At 32.2% G+C, this 24,376-nt stretch overlaps 2 protein-coding genes across 3 annotated transcripts in view; one reads left to right on the forward strand and one right to left on the reverse strand.

Annotated features, from left to right (window-relative positions):
- The window catches only part of LOC139510059 (uncharacterized), a 43,358-nt gene extending 38,966 nt beyond the window's left edge, over nt 1-4,392 (reverse strand). Inside the window, exons 1-2 of one of the 2 annotated variants that reach the window (XM_071296282.1) lie at nt 4,293-4,392; nt 2,404-2,455 (exon numbers count right to left, since the gene is read on the reverse strand). The gene's annotated coding sequence lies outside the window, so the exon portion shown is untranslated. The remainder of the gene's footprint in view (nt 1-2,403; nt 2,456-4,292) is intronic. The other variant, XM_071296281.1, reaches the window with a different exon arrangement.
- LOC139510403 (uncharacterized) overlaps nt 780-24,376 on the forward strand; it is a 97,010-nt gene continuing 73,413 nt past the window's right edge. Inside the window, exon 1 of the mRNA XM_071296986.1 lies at nt 780-948. Within this exon, the coding sequence (XP_071153087.1) occupies nt 874-948 (75 nt within the window). The 5' untranslated portion in view covers nt 780-873. The remainder of the gene's footprint in view (nt 949-24,376) is intronic.

Genomic DNA, 24,376 nt, shown 5'->3' on the forward strand with positions numbered 1-24,376 from the left:
TGATAATGACAAAGATTTCAAAATACAATACGGCTTTTATTTTTTATTTTTTACTGAGCACATACATTTTGAAGGTTGACTATTTTTGACTTAATCGAGATTCTTACACAATACACGTGGCAAGCTATGTTTCAGTCTTTAATGACGATAATTTGTCAGATAATACAGAATCCATGTTCTAACTAGGCATAATACATGAATAAAATTAGCAAATAGAACGAGTTTTATAAGATAAAAAGCTCGTGAAATATAACTTGCCTTATTACGCCTTTTCGTCGTTTTTACTTTACAATTCTTTTGATATATTTCTACTAACTATGAATAGGATAAATTGTCTTGTGCTTGTTTGCATAATATCTCGAAATGTTTTAAATGCAAAACTTTTAAACTCTATTTCTAATTTGGCCTCTAAGCTGTTATGATTTTAGCCACTGCTAAGATTCATTTAGACAAATATCACGTTTTGTATTCCAAATCAAAAACCTGATTTCTCTAATAAGTTTGATCACTTAGTCAATAACATTGATTGTAAAAGTTTTGTCCCTATGGATGCCACAAGCGAAGAAATTGATATGGTTTTTTTTTCAGAATATTTACTGCTTGTACAATGTATAATTTTATGAAATACCCAGTTTATCAATCTCCAACAATCGAATGTCTAAGCATAATTTTACACAACTTTTCGGTTGTAATGCTTCTCAATTGGAAATTAAATTGACCTTCCAATTGTGTTGAATCGTTTGTCTGTGATGAGTCTACCTTATGTCTGTATTTGTGTACTTACTTATAGACAAAACGCAAGTACAACATGCTAAATTATAAGTGTCTTGTGATAGTCGCAGGAAACAAGCATCCATCGACAAGGGTCGAGATATGCCAGGCTTATGTTTGATATACATAATATTCACAAGCGCCGCTAGAATCAAAACATTTGAAATGCCAAATCAAGTAAGTGAGAAAATCTTTAAACCCAAGTTTAGATAGGTACTGCCATATATAGCTAAGGTTATTTATGTCTTGGAGTAGACACATATTAGCGTTTCAGAAAAGGGTAAAGGAGTAGGTCCGGTAAGGACCGATTTTGGCCTCAAATTTCAGTTTCATCTGACTAAATATTTTGACCACTTTTTAAACACTTGAGTGTCTATTTCATATGATGCAATTAATTTATGTGAAAGATTTTAACTTATTTAGTCATTAAAAACGATCCGATTCAGGCTCAAATATGAGAAATCTACCAAATATGCGAAAAAATGTCACTTTTCAGATAGTTTTTTTTTTTTTTTATCTAAAACGAAAGTGGCCGCATCCGAGTTCATCCTCAATCTTTATATATGTTATGTATTATCATCAAATACAACTTCCATTTCAATAATTGGATGAACACGAATGCGGCCACTTTCGTTTTACACGGAAACCGTCTCAAATTTAACTAGTTTAGCATGAATTAATGGTGCTAGTTCTCAATATATGTGCATTGTATTGTCAAAACGAGCCCATATTTATGTAGCAGAGCCTTTCTACTATCCAATAAATGACTAAAAGTTTACATTTTAACAATTTTGTAAAACTGCAATATTTTGGGGCCAAAAAGGGGTCTTACTGGACCTACTCCTTTACAGGATATCGTAATCATCGATAGTTCATGTCGACACAACAGTGGTGACTTCAAGCCTGGGTGACAAAAATAAACAGCGGGCATATAATTTTAGATCGCCTTACACAATCAACATATCATGTTTCTCCACAAAATGTAAGAAATAATCAAAATCATCGACCAAGAAAGGGTTCAATTCGAAGGTTTTAAATAGATATACAAATAGTTTCATGAAAACAACGATTAATTATTTCCAAGTACTTTTTTGGAAAAATTGTGCAAATATTTACAATTGTCATTGTGGATTTCACAGGACACAAATATAGAAAAGTTGGATTTCATAGGACACAACTATAGAAAAGTTGGATTTCATAGGACACAAATATAGAAAAGTTGGATTTCCCCACCAAATATAACAAAGAGTGAACTCTAGTAATTTTCTTTTTCTTTGCGGTTATATTGTAAGTTACACGATAGTGAGACAGGTGCAGGAGTATTTACACCATTTGAACTGGAAAACCTTCAAAATCCCGATTAATATGACACCGTTTAAAAATTGAGGACGCCAAATAACAAATGACATATATTTATTTCCATTGTAAATGTTTACTTAATATTCCAGTTCAACTATCTTGCTTTAAATAAAAAAAACTCATTGTTTTTATACACATTATCATATATATTCATGGTAAAAATTAATATGGATCACATGGACTGGTACAGAAAGTTCTCTTTAAATACACAACCATTTTAGAACAAAAAAATAAATTATAGAAGTACAATCTTGATAATTAAGGTAACTTTACCTGCGATTAACAACAGACAGAGTCAATATATAGCCAGGTTCATTACACACGGCTGCCAACAAAACAACGAAATGTTACATTTACATATGGTTGATATACAAAAACTAACGAGCCTGTTATTCTATTGTTGTCGTTTTTTGCTGTGTAACATATATATTTTTTTTGCAATTAGTATGTATATTAATTAGGTCGCTAGTTTTCTCGTTTGAATTGAATTACATTTGTCATTTTGGATCAGTCTTTTATAGCTGACTAGGTGGTATAGACTTGCTTAATGTCGAAGGTATTAAGTTGACCTATAGTGGTAATTTATGTTTCATTTGGTATCTGGTGCAGGGTTGTCTCATTGGCAATCAAACCACATCTTCTTATGTCTATAGTTTAGTCATATAGCTTGTCACATGATTCAGTTTTTATATGTACTTGGCTTCAAATGTTTGGCTTGATTCATTCTGGATAAAAATCATTCAAGGAAATGTTCATCTGACGTAACAAGTTTAAGTGTAAGATTTACAATGTAATTGAAACATCTACAAACTGCTTTTTCATATTAATAAGGCAGTGGTCAACTGGAATGAAAATCAAACAATGGATTTATCGCAAGAACCTACCCATTCAGACAAAACTTTAAAAAAAATTTATGGTAGTACACAAATAAAATTGTATAAGACACATTCTCTATGTTGTACTCTTTGTCAGTTTTTTTTTCTTTTTTTTCTAGAAGCAAAGGTTGTTTGCAATAGTCAAAACCAGATCGGGAACTGTATCGATAGTCAGAATTTACTTAAAATGAATATCTATATTGAACATGTGCTAACACAGCGAAAACAAAATTTAATAAGTACAATATATAGTCATGTGTGAATTCCAATGCAACACTCACAAAGCAAAACGATTATTCTTATAAAAACAGTTCTAAACAGTCTCATCAAAGAGGGGGAAAATATACCCGAGGGACATTTAAACTCATAGATCGAAAATAAACTGACAACTCCACGTCTAAAAAGAAAAACAGACAAGTAATAGTTCATTCGACAAAACATAGAAAACTAAAGACTAAGCAACACGAATCCCACTAAAAGATGGGAATCTCAGGTGTTTCGAGAGGGTAAGCAGATTCTGCTCCACATATGGCATCCATCGTGTTTTCATGTTATTACAAACTCGGTGAACAGTCTACTTCGGTAGGTCACATTCGTGAAAAGGGAACGGGATTGTAGTTACGACATAAGGAACATATCCGATAACATCTGGTCAACCGTCTCGTGATGGCGTCCGTAAAATGTACGAATGGATGATTTCATCTTCACTATTTGGAACTCTTGGTTTGATAGCTTCCTAGTGAGTAACCCTCTATCTAGGAAAGCATGATATGAAATACAAGCCCGGGAATATCGTATCAATTAGGAAATATATACTTCGTATTCAGGCGCTGCTGAAATGTAGCTACATAAAAATAAAAAGTTCAAAAAGCTAGGAAAAGTTCAGTACATTTAATACTCAAAACAATCAGAAAGCCAAAACAAGTTCAAAAATGTAGAGAATTGAGTACCAAAATTCCCCAAAATGGTGTAAAGACTAAGGTCATCAATGCCTGGGATAAGAAAATCCTTAGTATTTCGAAAAAAAATTAATTTTGCAAAAAGTAAAAAATACACCTGTAGCTTTTTAAACTATACATTTCAGAATTGCAAAACAAAGTAAAATTTCTTTATAAGTACATGATTTTTATTTTCTCTGCAACAATATAGTGAGAGAAGAGGCACTCATACAATATCGTCCTACTTTATATTTGCATTAATACTTTCACACGTTAAACTGACTGAAAGAAAATATTGCTAACTTTTTTTTTATTATTATTTAAGGAAAAATGTATGAAAATAACATACCTTTTGCTGATGAAATTGCCAATATGAATATGGGATACAAAATCTTTAAAGTTAATTGAAATCGCTTCAATGATCTGTCTTTTCATAATTGAATACAATTGAGTATCGCGTAACGTTAACGTATCGATAACAATACAATTCCACAAAACATGCACGAATCAAAAGAGTTTAAAAGATATAGATATTTTTGCAATATTCAGAGGTTGTGTAAAAAATAATCTATTGATATTTCTTTGGAGATATACGTTTTTTACCGACTGAACTTTTGGAGGGTTAACTTGGACGTCACAAATTGGAAAGACTAACTAGGTATGTGTTTCTATCCAAGTTAGGTGTTGGTAAACATTAATTTTATTCTCCAAAATATTCATATAAGCTTGATTATGAAATAATATTTTCAAGTATTATTATAGACAATTCAAAGAATGGTTTGTTTTGGAAAATAATAATTACTAATGTACTTATTTTTTTACTTTTTAACCCACTTTAAATGTGGGGTTCTTCTTTATAATCCTTATCCACTATCTACAATGTTGTAGTAATATCAAATATTCTGATTTTTCCAAGCTTTACACCACTTTTCCCATGTGCTCAATAAAGAAAATTGAATTTTGGCTGCACCTGTCTATTTCGTAATCAGTACGATATAACAACCTAAATACAACGGGTTCTGGACTAAGACTATCATTGTTAAAGTGATTTTGCTATCGAAGCGGTGACAAATCCTCGTTGTGATATTCAGATGGTTGTATAATGACTAGATAATAATAGAAGCTAATACTACAAAACTTTATTTTTTCCGAAAAACTAAATATTTGCTTGCTAGAGGATTCTACTCACAAGGACGCTATTTAACCTAGCGTTCCAAATGGTGAGGTTGAAATCATCCCTTCGTAAATTTTACGGACGCTGTCACAAATTGGTTGACCATTATGGAATAACCGTTTCACAGATGATATCGGATATGTCTTTATTACAATACCCTTCCCTTTTCACGAATGTGACCTACCGAATTAGACTATTAACCGGATTTGTAATAACATAGGCAACACGACGATGCAACATGTGGATCAGGATCGGCTTACCCTTCCGGACCACCTAAGATCAACCCCAGTTTTTGTGGGGTTCGTGTTGCTTAGTCTTTAGTTTTCTATGTTGTTTCTTCTGTACTATTATTTGTCTGTTTGCCTTTTTAATTTTAGCCATGGCGTTGTCAGTTTATTTTCAATCTATGAGTTTGACTCTCCCTCTGGTATCTTTTGTCCCTCTTTTATCGATCCTTTAAATAAACTTATTCAAAAAGGTTACCAATTGAACACTGTTATAAGATCATTGAATATTGTTTGTTTTTTTTGTATTAATAATAATTTGGTTATCAGTAAATTACAAGCAAACTAAATTTTATTGTTATATACATATACACATTCCTGGATCTTCATTCTGTCGATACCTGCACTACAAAAATCTAAAAGTCTGAAAAGACCAGTTTTTGTCTTAATTTGCATGAAATTTTACTCGACATTCTCCAAAAAGTATGACTCGTGTCTTAATTTTTCTTGACAAATTCTCATTTATATTCAATTTGTATGAAATTTACTCGACATATTCTTGACATTCTGAATATGGTCTTAATATTTCTTGAGAATTCTTGACATTTGAATTCTGTCTTGAAATTTCTCGACATATTCTCGACATTCTTATTTTTTCTCAGTATGGCTTGAGTATGTTTGTTTTGTTCATGCATCGTTGACAATGTAATGGAATTTGATGCGACTGTCATACAAGTGAGAGGTTTAGCTAGCTATAAAACCAGGTTCAATCCACCATTTTCTACATTAGAAAATGCCTGTACCAAGTCAGGAATATGACAGTTGTTATCCATTCGTTTGATGTGTTTGGACTTTTGATTTTGCCTTTTGATTTTTGATTTTCCTTTTTGAATTTTCCTCGGAGTTCAGTATTTTTGTGTTTTTACTTTTGACATATTCTGAACATTTTGAATTGTGTCTTAAATTTACTTGACAGTTCTGAGGTCTACAAATCATGCCCAATATTCATGATATAACTTTATCTTTATTTCTCTTTAAATTATATACTGTTGTTTCAAGTTACACTTCTTACAATAAAAATAAAAGTTGGGCATGTAAAATAATTGAAAATTTGGGTATATAAATATTTTTACAAATGCAAATATGGCTATGAAATCTAAAGCATAAAATAATTTAAATGTGGGTTTTTAAATGATAACAAATTTTGATTCCTAAATTTTATAAATTAAATCATACTGTAGACATGTTTCATTCAACATTCAAATATTTTCGATCTTAATATGGTGAATAATTATTGTACAATAATGTGGTTTATATAAATAGCAAATCATGATGATATACAAATCATTCATTTAACAGATGAACAATTTGTGTAATGTCATCTGTTGGCATACACATGGACAAGATGTTCCCCATAAAATCAAGGTATTCCACACCCCGGAGTAGATGCAACTGTCAAATAGAAATTACTGCTTTACCTGTAATCAGCCATACAACTTATCAGTTGACCGACCATGCCACTACAATTCAAAAAGTTTGTTGACAGATGAAAATGAATTTCATCTTTTTGATGAAAAAAAATGGATTAAAATTGATTTTCTTCCTCAAAATTATGAAGTTAATATTTTTAAAACAAAAACAAATTTAATAATTCCCAAATATTAAAATAAAATTGCTAACTACTCTAGGGATAATAATTTTAAAAAAAAGTGTCTTTATAATGGTCCTATCAATGATTTCTATAGAAATCATTGGTCTCATGAAATGGATCTTAAACCTACATGCAAAATATAGATCTAAACATTTTTTTTCTTTTCAGGAAGGAGTTAATATCACAAATATTTATTTTTGATAACAAAATTATTAAATTCACCCCCCCCCTTTTTTTTGCCACAAAAACCCAAGAGATAAAATGTCGGGTCCAAAAGAGACACGTGGTAACACTTTAAAACTGCCTACAAAACACCTATTTTATAAAAGCAAATTTGACTGACATTTTGCGAACAGCTAAAATCTAAATGCTGTTTGTCAGTAACTTCGACTTAATATATTCCAAGTGAAAACAATTAATTGAATGTTTAATAAAAATAAATCATCATGAAACTACATGGGGAATTACTCAGGGTATTCCAACTTAGTTGCGCCAAAAGGATATCTTACTATACCAAATTAATCCTTGATTCTTCAGATATCAGTTTAGCCGTAATAAAAAGGAGTATTTACCAGCAATAGAATGTCATAAACAGGCCGAATAAGTCTGGTCACATTTCAGGCGAAATTTATACAGTTGAGATGGTGTCAAGACACATTTAAGACTGTCAAGAATGTGTCGAGACATATTCAGACATTATTTATAATGTCAAGAATATGTCAAGACATATTCAGACATTATTAAGAATGTCAAGAATATGTCAAAACAAATTGAGACAAATTTAAGACAGTCAAGAATTGGTCAAGACTAATCAAGACTCTTATCAGATGATACAGGAAGTATCGAGAAATCTTAAGACAATGTTCATACTGTCAAGACACTTGTCAAGAAAAATCAAGAACCTTATTATACAAATTCGTACTATGTCAAGAATTTTTTTAAATTATTCAGACAATTTAAAATGTCGAGTAAAAATTCATGCAAATTCAGACAAAAACTGGTCTTTTCAGACTTTTTGACTTTTGTAGTGCTGTATCTTGGCATTGCACAATTCAAGGTCATATTTTTCTTTAACTGTTTATGACGTCTTAAAACTAAATCCAATGGATGTTAAATGTGTTCTGATTGATAATTTAGTCTTAGAAGCATGATTTATTTATTAGTTGTTAGTTACTGCGAGTACTCTCAAATCAGTACTTATTGTCTGTTTTGTTGTTTTGATATACAAATACCCGGTCAAGTCTTCTCTGTTTAAATAGATGTATTTCTATTTGTATCCATCCGATGCGTTAAGCCATTTTCAACTGATTTTTACAGTTCGTTGGTATGTTGTACTGTTATACCACTGTCCCAGGTTTGGGGAGGGTTGGGATTCTGCTAACATTTCTGGGCCTTTTATATGTATGGGGATTGCTTATTTTTGAAGGACGTTCTGTGACCTATAGTTGTTAATGTCTTTGTCATTTGGTCTCTTGTGGATAATTGTTTGAAAGCAGAATAATTGATTATACAGTATTGTTTTAAAAAATAGAAATCATTTAAAACTGTCAAAATGGTAAAATATGATTAATAAAATGTCGTATTATATTTTTTGCTTGTATAGCATTGAAAAACTTTATATGGAAGTTAGTAACCGTAGCCATTTATTTATATTCGTTCATTTGGAGGTATGCTGGTTCAAAATTAAGATTTTAGATAAGTTCTTATATGACCAAAATAATCTAACACATCAGACAACAATATTAACACAAATTAACAAAAGTTGTTCTCTTTAACTCAAACAAATGTATACGTCGATAACTTATCTGTGTAATCAGATCTGTTTTACACGTAGGCGTAAAGATGTGTTTCCGGAATTTGAAATGAATTGAATTCCAAGTACCTTTATCAACGTCTTTTAACAGAGAATGGAGTTCTATGACAAGTTTGAAATATAAATAGCTGACACCTGATCACTTGTTGATATTGGAGAGATATTAAAATATTTCACAAACGTAAATAGGTCAAAATGTTTTTTTTTCTGATTTTGTTTTAAATAAGCGGTTAAAGACTGATAAACATTTCAATATGACATCGACCCAGATGTTGTAAAAATATATGTTTATTACGCTTTTACATATATAAAGTATTTTAGTAATCAAGTGTTTTGTCTACATAAATTTGCCAGTGACAAAATAATAACAGTTGTCAATTAGTTAAAGATCATTGCAACAAAATCATGCTAATGGCAAAATGTCTTGTGATGGTAACGCTAGTAGTGTGAGTAATTGAAAACTTATGAACAGAATTTAACAGAAATGACCGTATCAATATTATTTTTGAAACAACTTTTCAACCTTTAAATTTGATTATCACTATTTTATGAACTTTTCCCTTGATCATGCTGACTGATTAGTTCCGTTCTCAGCGGAGTCGAGTGATATGAAAATTATCGCTAGAAACTAAGGGAACACGTGCCTTGTCAAGGACATTTACAACGTCTTCATAGGTAAATTAGCAATGAACAGATTATCATTGGTTATCTAAGCTCGTTTGTTTTTCTCAATTTCGACGTACCGTATTAAGCGAGAACATCAATCTCGTTGAGAAAGCCAGTGACAATCTACAAATACTAACAGTCTGCTAGAATATCAATCCATCAAACTCAACATATATATGTTGTCCATCAAAATGTCGAGCATTTTATTGATATCATATGGGGCATATTATGTTTTTAATTTTTTTTTTCATTAACTACATTTGTAAATCAAGAAATGTGTATATACGTTTCCCATTGGAATAAGAAACGGTCTGATTAATAAAATAATAAAGTCGATCTGTCAATTCAGTATTGGGATACTAGTGTAAAGTGTGCAGAAGTCAAAGGTTTGGAAAAAACTGCCAAAATTTGGAAAAATTGTGACTGCAAACTTTGGAGTAGATATTTAGAATTTCGATTGAAAACGCTTTCTGAATATACCTCAACACAATAAGTTTTGCTAATGTGCTTTGTTTATATGCCTTTTTGTTTGCTTTGTAAATAAAGGCAACAGTAGTTGAACCGCTGTTCAAAATTCATAAATTTATTCAGAAAAAAAATCGGGGTTATAAACTAAAACTGAGGGAAACACATCGAATATAAGAGATGAACTACGACACAACCGAAACACAACACTAAAATGTGACACACAGAAACGAACTATAATATAACAATGGCAATTTTCCTGACTTGGTATAAGACATTTTAAGAAAAAAACATGGTGGATTGAACCTGGTTTGCTTCAACATAATTGTTTGTTTTTATAATAATTAAGATGTTAACATAATGTTGACTGCTGTACCCATATTTTGACCTTTTTACCTATTATATAGATATAAGAAGATGTGGTATGAGTGTCAAATAGACAAGTCTCCATCCAGGAAACAACTTGTATGGCCTTCAACACAGAGCCTTAGCTCACACCGAACAACAAGCTATAAAGGGCCCCAGTTAATGTCTTTGTTTTTCTCTCACATAGTTGTCAGTATAATGTTGTTTTAATGTCACTGTCACACAAGTGAGAGGTGAAGCTAGCAGGTGTATTCCACAATTTTCTATAAAAGAAAAAATATCTGTACCAAGTCAGGTATATGACAGTTGATGTCCGTTAGTTTGATGTGTTTGAGCTTTTAATTTTGCAATTTGATTAGCTTGATAAGGGACCTTTCGTTTTGAATTGTCTTTGGAGTTCGGTAATGTTGTCATTTTTCTTTTTACTTTAGAAGGAATGGTGGCAAATGTGTAGAAAAATTATAACATCTTAACGAACTGGCTATATATAGCTGTGTACAATAAGTTTAAGTATCCAGCTTACCGAATGGAAATTGTCGTTGTCTTTTTTCATCTTGATACCAAGGGAGAAAGGATGGATATTGAATTTTATAATCTTCTCTTTCATGAATGATATTGGGTAAGATAGGAAATTATTTCTTTAGCTAGACGTTCCACATTATTTTTTTTTATTCATCCGAAAAGATATTGTTTGAGTATTTTTTTGGAACTTCCGTTTGTTAGTGTCGGGAATTCGGTAATTCGGGCCTTTGGCTAACAGGTATCTTAGTTGTTTATTGTTTACGATGCTTAGATCTCAATTATATCATGACCAGTGAAACTTTGTATGGTGACGATGGCAAGATCAATCGGCAGTTCGAGCTAAAGGATTGTGCCGGTCAACAAATTTAGAATGAAGACTGTATAACTTATTTATTATTGATATTTTTCATAAATATTTTCGAGCAGTATTTGCATGGCGAAGACGATGCTTATGAAGTACTGTGGAGCAGAAAATATAGTACTACTGAGATATGTTGACATTTGGTCGGTTTCGAAAATCACCGTTTTCAACGATTTTCGTTTGAATGCGCCCTTCTGTGTCATTATAGAGTGAAAGACCAAGTTTAAGTGGCGATAGTATAACAAATCTTAAGTCGAGTTCAGGAAATTGTTACGGACGCCATCACGAGTTGGTTGACCGTTATGGAATAACCGTTTCACAAATGATATCGGATATGTTCCTTACTTCGTAAGTACAATACCCTTCCCTTTCATAAATGTGACCTACCGAATTAAACTATTTACCGGATTTGTTATCTTATAAGCAACACGACGGGTGCCATATGTGGAGCAGGATCTGCTGATCCTTCCGGAGTACCCGAGAACCCCCCCCCCCCTAGTTTTTGGTGGGGTTCGTGTTGTTTATTCTTCAATTTTCTATGTTGTGTCGGGTGTACTATTGTTTGTCTATTTGTCCTTTTTAGTCATGGCGTTGTCAGTTTGTTATCGATTTATGAGTTTGACTGTCCCTCTGTTATCTTTCGTTCCTCTTCCAGTATCAGAGGCAGGAAATGTGGATAATTGAGTGAAAGGACATCATTTTTTGGAATCCTCTGGTTTCATTCATGTTGTGCCATTTAAAACATGACTCAACTACCCCCTACCTTATTTTTTCATAGTGTTATTACATATCGTTTAAAATGACATATTTCAAAATACTTTACTTGTTATGTTTTCATAACTTTTAAAAGAAAAAGGATGGCAATTCTAAATTTATCATAAATTTATTTGTCTAGAGAGAATTATTTCCCGAAAACTTTAAATGACTTACATTTAAAAAATAAGCATCCTAGAATATTTTAGTGTGTTTGTTTGGTTTATTGGTGTTTTTGTTTGCTTCTCTTTTTATATCCTACCAATTTATCTGTTTTAAGCTTGTTATTTTTAAACAGAGCAGAAACATTATTAAATTGTTGAAAGATTGGTGATAAAAAAAAATGTTATTATTACAATAAAAATTTCTTAACAGGGAAAATATTGACATTTTTGATTGGGTTATTAAGGCAAATTTAACAAAATTAATAATCTTAAGTTCTGTCAGTTAAAATATCTCACTATTAACACTAATGCATACAAGCTGTAGTTATGAATATAGTTGTTAAACAAAGACAATAAATATATCTATTAGAATATATGACTTTGTAATTTGAATTGAAAATATGTTGTTGTAAAAGTATCACATAAAGAATGATAGTACTATGCAGATGAAGTACAATGTTAACAGCTGGACACTATGAAACGGACAAAAAATGTTTGCTAAAATTGATATGAATCACTGTATAATAAGTGCATTAGATGACAACATAAGATTAATAATATATGATCAATCGCAAAACAAAAACAATACGACACCTAACAATGAATGTCAGTAATATAATATCTACTATCTAGATTTAAAGTTGGGTATAAATTTCAACTTCAGTATATAAATCTTTGTTACAAAAGTGATCGAATATCCGGACTGTGGTGTATCACGATGGTTTTTAAAAAAAACCCGAAAACTTATAAAGACATAAGAAAACCAATGTAACACCTGACAGTACTCAAAATGACAAGATATATGACGAAACGGTAAAATACATCATTTTCTTTTCAGCTTAGTTGCACATATTTAGGATATTATTAATTACATAGTGTGCTGGTGACCTAATACGATATATATAGGGGTCAGTAAATTCCATATGGGTTGAGAGCGAAGCTCGAATCCCAAAATAGAATTTACTGACCCCATATATACCGTATTACGTCAATAGCACACCATGTAACGAATTTCTCTTACCGACTATCTTAGCGTGTTAAATTTAGACTAGTGACCTATCAAAATGAGCAAGTTTTCAATACTGTTAGCATTAGGAAACTTCTTCCATTGATCTTACAAAAATAAATGCCAACAATAACAACTTGTAAGGTTGCCATAGTTATTTTGTGGTCTTTTATTGCTGAGTATGCGGTATGGGCTTTTCTCATTGTTGGAGGTCGTACGGTGACCTATAGTTGTTTAGTTCTGTGACATTTGATCTCTTGTGGAAAGTTGTCTCATTAGCAATCACATCACATCTTTTTTTTATATGAGGGCAACAACTTATAAAGGGCCAATTAACCATTTTTGTTAGGTTGACTTATTTGTAGATTTGTAGATCTCACTTTGATGAACAATTTTTCTTTAAATAGTTTATCTCTATCTATTATAATATTCAAGATGATAACCAGAAACTGCAAAATGTTCTTAAAATTAATTATTTAGTGGCATCAACGCAACAACCGGTTGTCTGATGCGTTTGAAAATGACCTAATCAGTAGTTTCAGGGGAGAAGATTTTTGTGATAGTTATTAAACAACGGACAACGATGACGGACGACGAAAACGCACGACAGACGACTGACGACGGACGACGGGTGACTACAGACGGACGCCAAGTGATGAATGTCTAACTTGAATGATACTTTCTTTTCATAACTGGCCTTGATAACCTCTGCAGGCCCCTAATAAGATAAAAAAAAAAACCAAAACAATTATGAAAATTGGAGTTTTAACTGGATTTTTTTTATTTCTAACCCCATGGATATTCAGACTATCGAAAGTTGAGTATCGTCAGTTAAGGTTGTTTTAACGTGATTGGTACCACATTTGATATTTACGACAAATATTTTTCTGAGGTTGGATAATCGATAGACAACTAAACACATAAATATTCCATGAGGTATTTAGCTAATTAAAATTCGTTAACTAAACGTCTTTTTGAACATTCGCCGCTCAAGATCTTGAATGTTATGAACGGAAAAAATTGTATAGATTTATAACAAGATGTTTTTTTTTCAAATATAATGGTTTAGATAATTATGATTGCCTTTTATAAATATTTGTTACATACTAAAATATAATCGTATTTATTTTCCATAAGTTGTTTCAATAAATATTTTACAAATATATGGCTAATACATAGTTTACAGGATTTTAACGTTTAATGGTAAAGTATCTAGATAGTGTATCAATCTTTAAAATTTTCACTTAATGATACATTTAAAAAACATTCATTTCACAAACAAAACTACCTTTCATTCTTTTAAGAATTTCTTGCAAAACCAATTCAATATAAATAACTATGGCAAGCCAAAGTGGACAATGGACGTCAAGTTGGTTACTTATTCCCTATTCCCTATTCGTTACCTATTCCCTATTCCCTATTCGTTACCTATTCGTTACCTATTCCCTATTCCCTATTCCTTACCTATTCGTTACCTATTCCCTATTCCCTATTCGTTACCTATTCGTTACCTATTCCCTATTCCCTATTCGTTACCTATTCGTTACCTATTCCCTATTCCCTATTCGTTACCTATTCGTTACCTATTCCCTATCCCCTATTCGTTACCTAATCGTTACCTATTCCCTATTCCCTATTCGTTACCTATTCGTTACATATTCCCTATTCGTTACCTATTCGTAACCTATTCGTTACCTATTCCCTATTCCCTATTCCCTATCGTTACCTATTCGTTACTTATTCCCTATTCCTTATTCGTTACTTATTCGATTTTTAGCTCACTTGGCCCTTTGCCTTTCTCATCACTTGGCGTCCGTCGTCCGTCGTCCGTCTTCCGTCGTTAGCTTTTACAAAAATCTTCTCCTCTGAAACTACTGAGCCAAATTTTACCAAACTTGGCCACAATCATCATTGGGGTATCTAGTTTAAAAAATGTGTCCGGTGACCCGGTCAACCAACCAAGATAGCCGCCATGGCTAAAAATAGAACATAGGGGTAAAATGCAGTTTTTGGCTTATAACTCAAAAATCGAAGCATTTAGAGCAAATCTGACATGTGGTAAAATTGTTTATCAGGTCAAGATCTATCTGCCCTGAAATTTTGAGATGAATCATACAACCCGTTGATAGGTTGCTGCACCTGAATTGGTAATTTTAAGGAAATTTTGCTGTTTTTGGTTTTATCTTGAATATTATTATAGATAGAGATAAACTGTAAACAGCAAAAATGTTCAGCAAAGTAAGATCTACAAATAAGTTAACATGTCCAAAATGGTCTGTTGACCCCTTTAGGAGTTATTGCCCCTTATAGTAATTGTTTAACCATTTTTCGTAAATCTTAGTAATCTTTTACAAAAATCTTCTCCTCTGAAACTACTGGGCAAAATTTAACCAAACTTGGTCACAATCATCATTGGGGTATCTAGTTTTAAAAATGTGTTCGGTGACCCGGCCAACCAACCAAGATGGCCGCCATGGCTTAAAATAGAACATAAGGGTCAAATGCAGTTTTTGGCTTATACCTCGCATTTAGAGCAAATCTGACATGGGGTTAAATTGTTTACTAAGTCAAGATCTATCTGCCCTGAAATTTTCAGACGAATCGGACAACCGGTTGTTGGGTTGCTGCCCCTGAATTGGCAATTTTAAGGAAATTTTGTCGTTATATGGTTATTATCTTGAATATTAGTATAGATAGAGATAAACTGTAAACAGCAATAATGTTCAGCAAAGTAAGATTTACAAATAGGTCAACATGACCGAAATGGTCAGTTGACCCATATAGGAGTTATTGCCCTTTATAGTCAATTTTTAACCATTTTTCGTAAATCTTAGTAATCTTTTACAACAATCTTCTCCTCTGAAACTACTTGGCCAAATTTATCCAAACTTGGCCACAATTATCTTTGGGGTATCTAGGTTAACAAATGTGTCCGGTGACCCGGCCAACCATCCAAGATGGCCACCACGGCTAAAAATAGAACATAGGGGTAAAATGCAGTTTTTGGCTTATAACTTAAAAACCAAAGCGTTTAGGGCAAATCTGACGAGGTGAAATTGTTTATCAGGTCAAGATCTATATGCCCCGAAATTTTCAGATGAATCGGACAACCCGTTGTTGGGTTGCTGCCCCTGAATTGGAAATTTTAAGGAAATCTTGCTATTTTTGGTTATTGTCTTGAATACTATTATAGATAGAGATAAACTGTAAACAGCAATAATGTTCAGCAAAGTAAGATTTACAAATAAGTCAACATGACCGAAATGGTCAATTGACCCCCTAAGGAGTTATTGTCCTTTATGGTCAATTTTCAACAATTTTTATAAAATTTGTAAATTTTTACTAACATTTTCCATTGAAACTACTGGGCCAAGTTCATTATAGATAGAGATAATTGTAAGCAGCAAGGATGTTCAGTAAAGTAAGATGTACAAACACATCACCATCACCAAAATACAATTTTGTCATGAATCCATCTGCTTCCTTTGTTTAATAGTCACAAAGACCAAGGTGAGCGACACAGGCTCTTTAGAGCCTCTTGTTTAATTGTGTTCATGTTTCTGGTGGTAACAATGTTTTCATTATAATACGGGTACATGCACGATAATAGGGTCATTTCATTTCTTAGAACACATTGTTACCACCAGAGACATGGACACAATTGAAAATCCTTTTCTAAAAGGTGCAACGTACAACAAACGTATGATAAGTGAATAGGTAACGAATATATAACGAATAGGTAACAGGGTATTAACCGAGCGCTGGAACGAGTACAAACGCGCTAATAGGGGTATTTCATCTATAAGTACACATTGTTACCACCAGAGACATGGGCACAATTGAAAATCCTTTTCTAAAAGGTGCAACGTACAACAAACGTATTTTAAGTGAATAGGTAACGAATAGGTAACGAATAGGTAACAGGGTATTAACCGAGCGCTGGAACGAGTACAAACGCGCTAATAGGGGTATTTCATCTATAAGTACACATTATTACCACCAGAGATATGAACTTAATTGAAAATCCTTTTCTAAAAGGTGCAACGAACAACAAACGTATTATAAGTGAATAGGTAACGAGTAGGTAACAGGGTATTAACCGAGCGCTGGAACGGGTACATGCACGCTAATAGGGTCATTTCATTTCTAAGAACACATTGTTACCACCAGAGACATGGACACAATTGAAAATCCTTTTCTAAAAAGTGCAAAGTACAACAAACGTATGATAAGTGAATAGGTAACGAATAGGTAACGAATAGGTAACAGGGTATTAACCGAGCGCTGGAACGGGTACATGCGCTCTAATAGGGTCATTTCATTTCTAAGAACACATTGTTACCACCAGAAACATGAACACAATTAAAAAACGATTTATTTCAAGGTGCAACGTATACCCCGCGCATTCAAAGCGAATAAGTAACGAATAAGTAACAGGGTATTAACCGAGCGCTGGAACGGGTACATACGCTCTAATAGTGGTATTTCATCTATAAGAACACTTTGTTACCAACAGAGATATGAACACAATTGAAAATCCTTTTCTAAAAGGTGCAACGTACAACAAACATAATAAAAGCGAATAAGTAACGAATATTTAACAGGGTATTATCCGAGCGCTGGAACGGGTACATATGCGCTTATAGAGTTATATCACCTCTAAGAACCCAAATCTACCACCTATGTTCTATTTTTAGCCATGGCGGCCATCTTGGTTGGTTGGCCGGGTCACCGGACACAATTTCAAACTAGATACCCCAATGATGATTGTATCCAAGTTTGGTTTAATTTGGCCCAGTAGTTTCAGAGGAGAAGATTTTTGTAAAAGATAACTAAGATTTTCGAAAAATAGTTAAAAATTGACTATAAAGGGCAATAACTCCTTAAGGGGTCAACAGACCATTTCGGACATGTTGACTAATTTGTAGATCTTACTTTGCTGAACATTTTTGCTGTTTACAGTTTATCTCTGTCTATAATAATATTCAAGATAATAACCAAAAACAGCAAAATTTCCTTAAAATTACCAATTCAGGGGCAGCAACCTATCAACGGGTTGTCCAATTCATCTCAAAATTTCAGGGCAGATACATTTTGTCCTGATAAACAATTTTATCACATGTCAAATTTGCTGTAAATGCTTTGGTTTTTGAGTGATAAGCCAAAAACTGCATTTTACCCCTATGTTCAATTTTTAGCAATGGCGGCCATCTTGGTTAGTTGGCCGGGTCACCGGACACAATTTGTAAACTACATACCCGCATGATGATTGTGGCCAAGTTTGGTAAAATTTGGCCCAGTAGTTTCAGAGGAGAAGATTTTTGTAAAAGCTAACGACGGACGACGGACGACGGTCGACGGACGACGGACGCCAAGTGATGAGAAAAGCTCATTTGGCCCTGGGCCAAGTGAGCTAAAAATCGAATAAGTAACGAATAAGGAAAAGGGAATAAGTAACGAATAGGGAATAGGGAATAGGTAACGAATAGGGAAAAGGGAATAGGTAACGAATAGGGAATAGGGAATAGGTAACGAATAGGGAATATGGAATAGGTAACGAATAGGTAACGAATAGGGAATAGGGAATAGGTAACGAATAGGTAACGAATAGGGAATAGGTAACGAATAGGTAACGAATAGGGAATAGGGAATAGGTAACGAATAGGTAACAAATAGGTAACGAATAGGTAACAAATAGGTAACGAATAGGGAATAGGGAATAGGTAACGAATAGGGAATAGGGAATAAGTAACGAAAAGGTAACGAATAGAGAATAGGGAATAGGTAACGAATAGGTAACGAATAGGGAATAGGGAATAGGTTAAGAATAGGGAATAGGGAATAAGTAACCAACTTGACGTCCATAAGTGGGAAAAAAAAGCTATTTTCTAATATTAGAAAATCATTTTCTTATATTAGAAAATCATTTTCTTATATTAGAAAATCATTTTCTTATATTAGAAAATCATTTTCTTATATTAGAAAATCATTTTCTTATATTAGAAAATAATTTTATTATATTAGAAAATAATGTTCTTATATTAGAAAATCAATTTTAAATATTAGAAAATGATTTCTAATGTAAGAAAATCATTTTGTAATATAAGAAAATCATTTTTCTAATATAAGAAAATCATTTTCTAATATAACAAAATTATTTTCTAATATTAAAAAAACATTACTTCTAAATATTAGAAACTGAATTTCTAATGTTAGAAAATGAATTTCGAATATTAGGAAATAATTTTTGTTATATTAGAAAAGGATTTTCTTATATAAGAAAATGATTTTTTTAATATTAAAAAAAGCTCGTTTAGTCCACTTCGGCTTGCCATTAATAACAGTTTGGTGTAACCATACATCTAGACACCCATAACTTAAAAATTATTTCAAATGCCCAGTTTTGTTTGTCGCGAGGTTTTACAATTGATCTTTCTAAATAAAGGCAACAGTTGTATACCGCTGTTAAAAAATCGATTGAGAGAAAACACAGAAACGGACCAAGCATCAGACAAAATATCACGAGAATAACAAATATAACATCAAAACCAAATACATGAATTTGGGATAGACAAGTACCGTGACACGTCTTATCGCTATGTCAATTTACACTCAAAAATAAGAGAAAACAAACGACGCAACGTTGAATTGTAACACACACAGAAATGAACTATAATATATCAAGAAATCAATGACGGAAGCAGAAACAGGTGTTTTGAACTGGTGGAAAAGGGGAAGCAAATTTTGGGATATTCTAAGAAAATGTTGAAACAACTTTATTTTCAATGATAAACATGACATCGAACTAGCATTGAATGAAATTGAAATCTTCGGATCTTATTTTGGATAATTATGAATAAAAATAATACAGAAGGGATATTGATAGGAAATATCAAAAATAGTAAAACAAAATTGCAAAAATAAGCTGGGCAGATAAACCTGTCAAAGCTTTAGGGATTTATTTTGGACATGATAATGAAGAATGTGAGCAATCAAATTTTATAAATAAAAAAGATCTCCCCTACAATGGCTGCGACCATGAACAAAATTTTGTAGCAGTACATTTTGGGATTTTTTAGATATTACAGAGATGTAGAGTATTTAAAAAGTGGTACAGATGATTTTGTTTCAATGAATTGACATAAATATATACCAAAAATATAATGTCTCGTCAATATTAGGCAGTATTAGCCCATATCCATGCACCGCAGATGAGCTGAGCACAACGAAGTATAGATACCATAACCGTTACGAGTAATGAAGTAATTTTTTTACTTTTCTATATTATTACAAGAAACAAAGACAAATATATACAGTCCCTGGCATCACCTAGGGTTTTCTATAAACATATAACCAGTGGTATTATAACGATACAATTCTCAACACAAAAGAAAACTACATCATACATGTACATGTAGTGGCAGTACCAGTAGTCATATAAAACTATAAATTTGAATTATTTTTAATCCAACATGGCATCACAAGAACAATTTGATAATTTGAAGATCCTTATTATGGGAATAGATAAGAAAGTTACTGTTTTTTCTACACAGCTGAATAAAGTTGAACGCAACGTGACAAGTATGATAAACGAGGTGAAGGCTGATGTTAATGTGCTCAATGTTAAGTACGAAACCTCCCACAAAGAGCTTAACACTCTTCGAAATGATTTGACAGAGCTCGAAAGAGGGATTCAAGGTATGGATGCACAGATTCAATTCATAGAGAATGATAAACTTGAAAAACAAAAAATAGAGTTACAAATTGATGACCTTAAAGAGCAAGCTGTTTTACTAGAAAAACATGATAGGAAGTATAACATACTGATATACGGTATAGATGACACTAAAAAAGATGAGAATGTGTATGATATAACAAGAAAACTCTTCAGTGAAGGCATGCATATTGACGAAGGAAAAGCTAATGCTATACCCATCGCAAATGCACATAGAGTACCTACACATGGGAAAGGTCCAAAGCCTATCATCGTTCGTTTCCTGCATTTTGGGGATAAGCAACTTAGAGAGAAAATTTTAGAAATTAAAGAATATAAGAATCTTGTCGACCCATTCAGAGAAATATACCCTGATGCTAAAAGGTTTATATGGAGAAGGAAAAACCCTTTTAAACAATCTAGATTAGATTTCTTTTTGATTTCTGAAAGTAAACATTGGTAATAGCTACAGGTCAGATCATTCACCAGTGATTTTGACTTAAAAAAATAAATGAATTTATAAAAGGTAGAGGTCTCTGGAAGTTTAATAACTCTCTTCTTCAAGATCCTGAATATGTAAAACTAATAAAACAACAAATTACTAACACAGTTGAGCAATATAAAATGCCAGTGCATAGAGGGGATGCTTTACATAGTACTAATAATTTAGATATTGATTTTTCAATTAATGATCAATTACTGTTGGAGACCCTTCTCCTTGAGATTAGAGGTAAGACTATTTCTTATTTAACATTTATAAAAAGAGAAAGGACAAAACAGGATATCCAATTGACTGAGGAGATACAAAATTTAGAAAATGAGGTAAGTACAGAGGACACTATTGGTGATATAGAAGCCAAAAAATGTCAACGTAGAATTTTGAGACAGAACAAGGTTAAAGGTCAATATGTTAGATCAAGAACCCAATGGACTGAAGAAGGAGAGAGGCCAACAAATTTCTTTTGTAATTTAGAAACACAAAACTTTGTCAATAAAACTATTAAAAAACTAGTAACTGATGAAAATACTGTAGTAGAAAATCAAAAAGAAATATTAAAACAATCAAAAATATTTTATGAGAAACTTTACAAAAGACAAGGATGCCTTAAAAAAGTAAACCTATCAAAAGAATTACCATCTTTGACATCTAAATTAAATGATATCGAAACAGAATCATTGGAAGGTAACATTTCTTTTGCTGAATTAACGCAAGCTTTGAAAAGGATGAAAAATAATAAAAGTCCTGGGTCAGATTGTTTTACTACAGAATTTTTCAAAGTATTTTGGATAGACATTGGAAAGTTTGTTTTGCGGTCAATAAATTATTCATATCAGATAGGGGAAATGTCTGTCACACAGAGGCAGGGAGTTATCACATGTATTCCTAAAGAAGGCAAGTCAAAACAGTTCTTAAAAGATTGGCGTCCAATTACACTTTTGAATTCAACATACAAACTAGCTTCTAGTTGTATGGCTGAGAGGATAAAGTCAGTTCTAAACATAATTATTTATTCTGATCAAACAGGCTTTATCCCGGGTAGATTTATTGTGGAGAACTGTAGACTTATTTATGATATTTTTCAATTTACAGAAGAAAATGATATCCCTGGTATATTATTACTCATTGATTTTGAGAAGGCCTTTGACTCTATATCATGGGCCTTTCTTTTTGAAACACTGAAGTATTTTAATTTTGGAGACTCTATTATGAACTGGATAAAAACATTTTATAATGATATTACATCTACTGTCACCCAGAACTGCTGTCTGTCAGACTTTTTCTGTGTGGAGAGAGGCTGTAGACAGGGTGACCTTTATCTCTTTACCTTTTCTTGCTTTGTGCTGAAATATTAGGCATTTTAGTAAGAGGTAGTGATGAGATAAAGGGTATTACGATAGACGATTCAGAGTATATCTTGTTTCAATATTCAGACGACACATCACTCATTTAAGATGGGTCGCCTACCTCGCTGGATGCATCTCTCCGTATATTACAATTCTATGCTGAGATATCAAGACTGAAAATTAACTTAGACAAAACAAACGTTATATGGATAGGTAGTAAAAAACATAGCAAAGACAAAATATGTGTTAAGTGGGGACTGAAATGGATAGAATGTTAAATCTAAATTATGCTTCTCGAATACAAGAAATAGAAAAAATATTACAACAATGGTCAAAACAGTCACTTACCCCGTTTGGTAAAATAACAATTATAAAGTAATTAATTATATCAAAATGTAATCATCTGTTCCTGTCCATCCCAGGTCCAGATGATAATACGATAAGTCAACTTAACAGTAACATTTATTCATTCATTTGAGATGATAAGCCTTACAAGATAAAACGGGATCGTCTATGTCAGGAATACTTCCGAGGGGGCCTAAAAATAATTAATTTGAGAAATTTTATACAAGGGTTAAACCTTACCTGGGTTAGAAGATTATTTAGGTCAAAATCTAAATGAATTCAATTATTTACCTCCACCCAAAATATAAATTTTAAAGAGTTGGCTTATTTTGGAATTATGAAAAAATAAAAAAATAAAAATTTTGGGATGAAGTTTTTCATGCCTGGAAAACTATGTCAAAACTCAGACATCCATTTTATTTTGAGGAAGTCATTTCTACATCTATCTGGCATAACAAACATATCAAAATTGATTATATCAGCGTTTACTAGAAAAATTGGGCACATCATGGGGTATGGACTGTAAATGACCTGTTAGATGAACATGGAAATATATTAACGTATGAAAAATTTGAAATTATGTCTAATTTTTAACCCATGTTTCTACAGTTTTATTAGCACTAAAAAAGTGGCGACAAGACATTGGAATCAACACTGAAAGAGAAAAAAAACATCAGGCTATTATACTTTTTAACTTTGGTATTTTCTTCAAGTCCGAAAAAGGCTCAATAGACATGTATACTATTTTAAATCAAGGAATTTTACCTACAGATTTCGTAGCAGAAATAAAATGGGAAGGTATTCTTAACAAAGTTGTAGAAAATTGGAAAAAAATACACTTGTGTGTTACCAAGGTTTCAAAAAACACTAGGTTATATTGGTTTCAATATAGAATTATTCATTATATTTTAGGGACAAATGCTTTACTTTTTAGAATAAAGCTTGTTAATTGTAATTTGTGTACATTTTGCAAGGAAGAGCCTGAAACTATAGAACATTTACTTTGGGGTTGTCTTATTGTAGCCGACATTTGGTACAATCTAAATTCATGGATTTTCGATAAGGTTCTTATCGAAATTCCACTTAATTTGAAAATTGTCATTTTGGCCTTTATGAAAATTATAAACTGAATTTTATTAAAAATAAAGTTATCTTACTGACGAAGTACTTTATTAACAGATGTAAGATGCAAGATATAAAACCTAATGGAAAAGCTCCTCAAAATTACATAAAAGATAAAAAAAAAAGATGAAATGTATGAATTATTTATTCTTTAGAAAAAGCGAGATCCCACTATCTTAGGGAATATTTTGATCATCAAATCTTTGATTTCACCACTATTTACCTTTTTAGCTAGCTCATGT

This window comes from Mytilus edulis, chromosome 2 (genome assembly GCF_963676685.1).
Source record: "Mytilus edulis chromosome 2, xbMytEdul2.2, whole genome shotgun sequence".
Taxonomy (NCBI): Eukaryota; Metazoa; Mollusca; class Bivalvia; order Mytilida; family Mytilidae; genus Mytilus; species Mytilus edulis.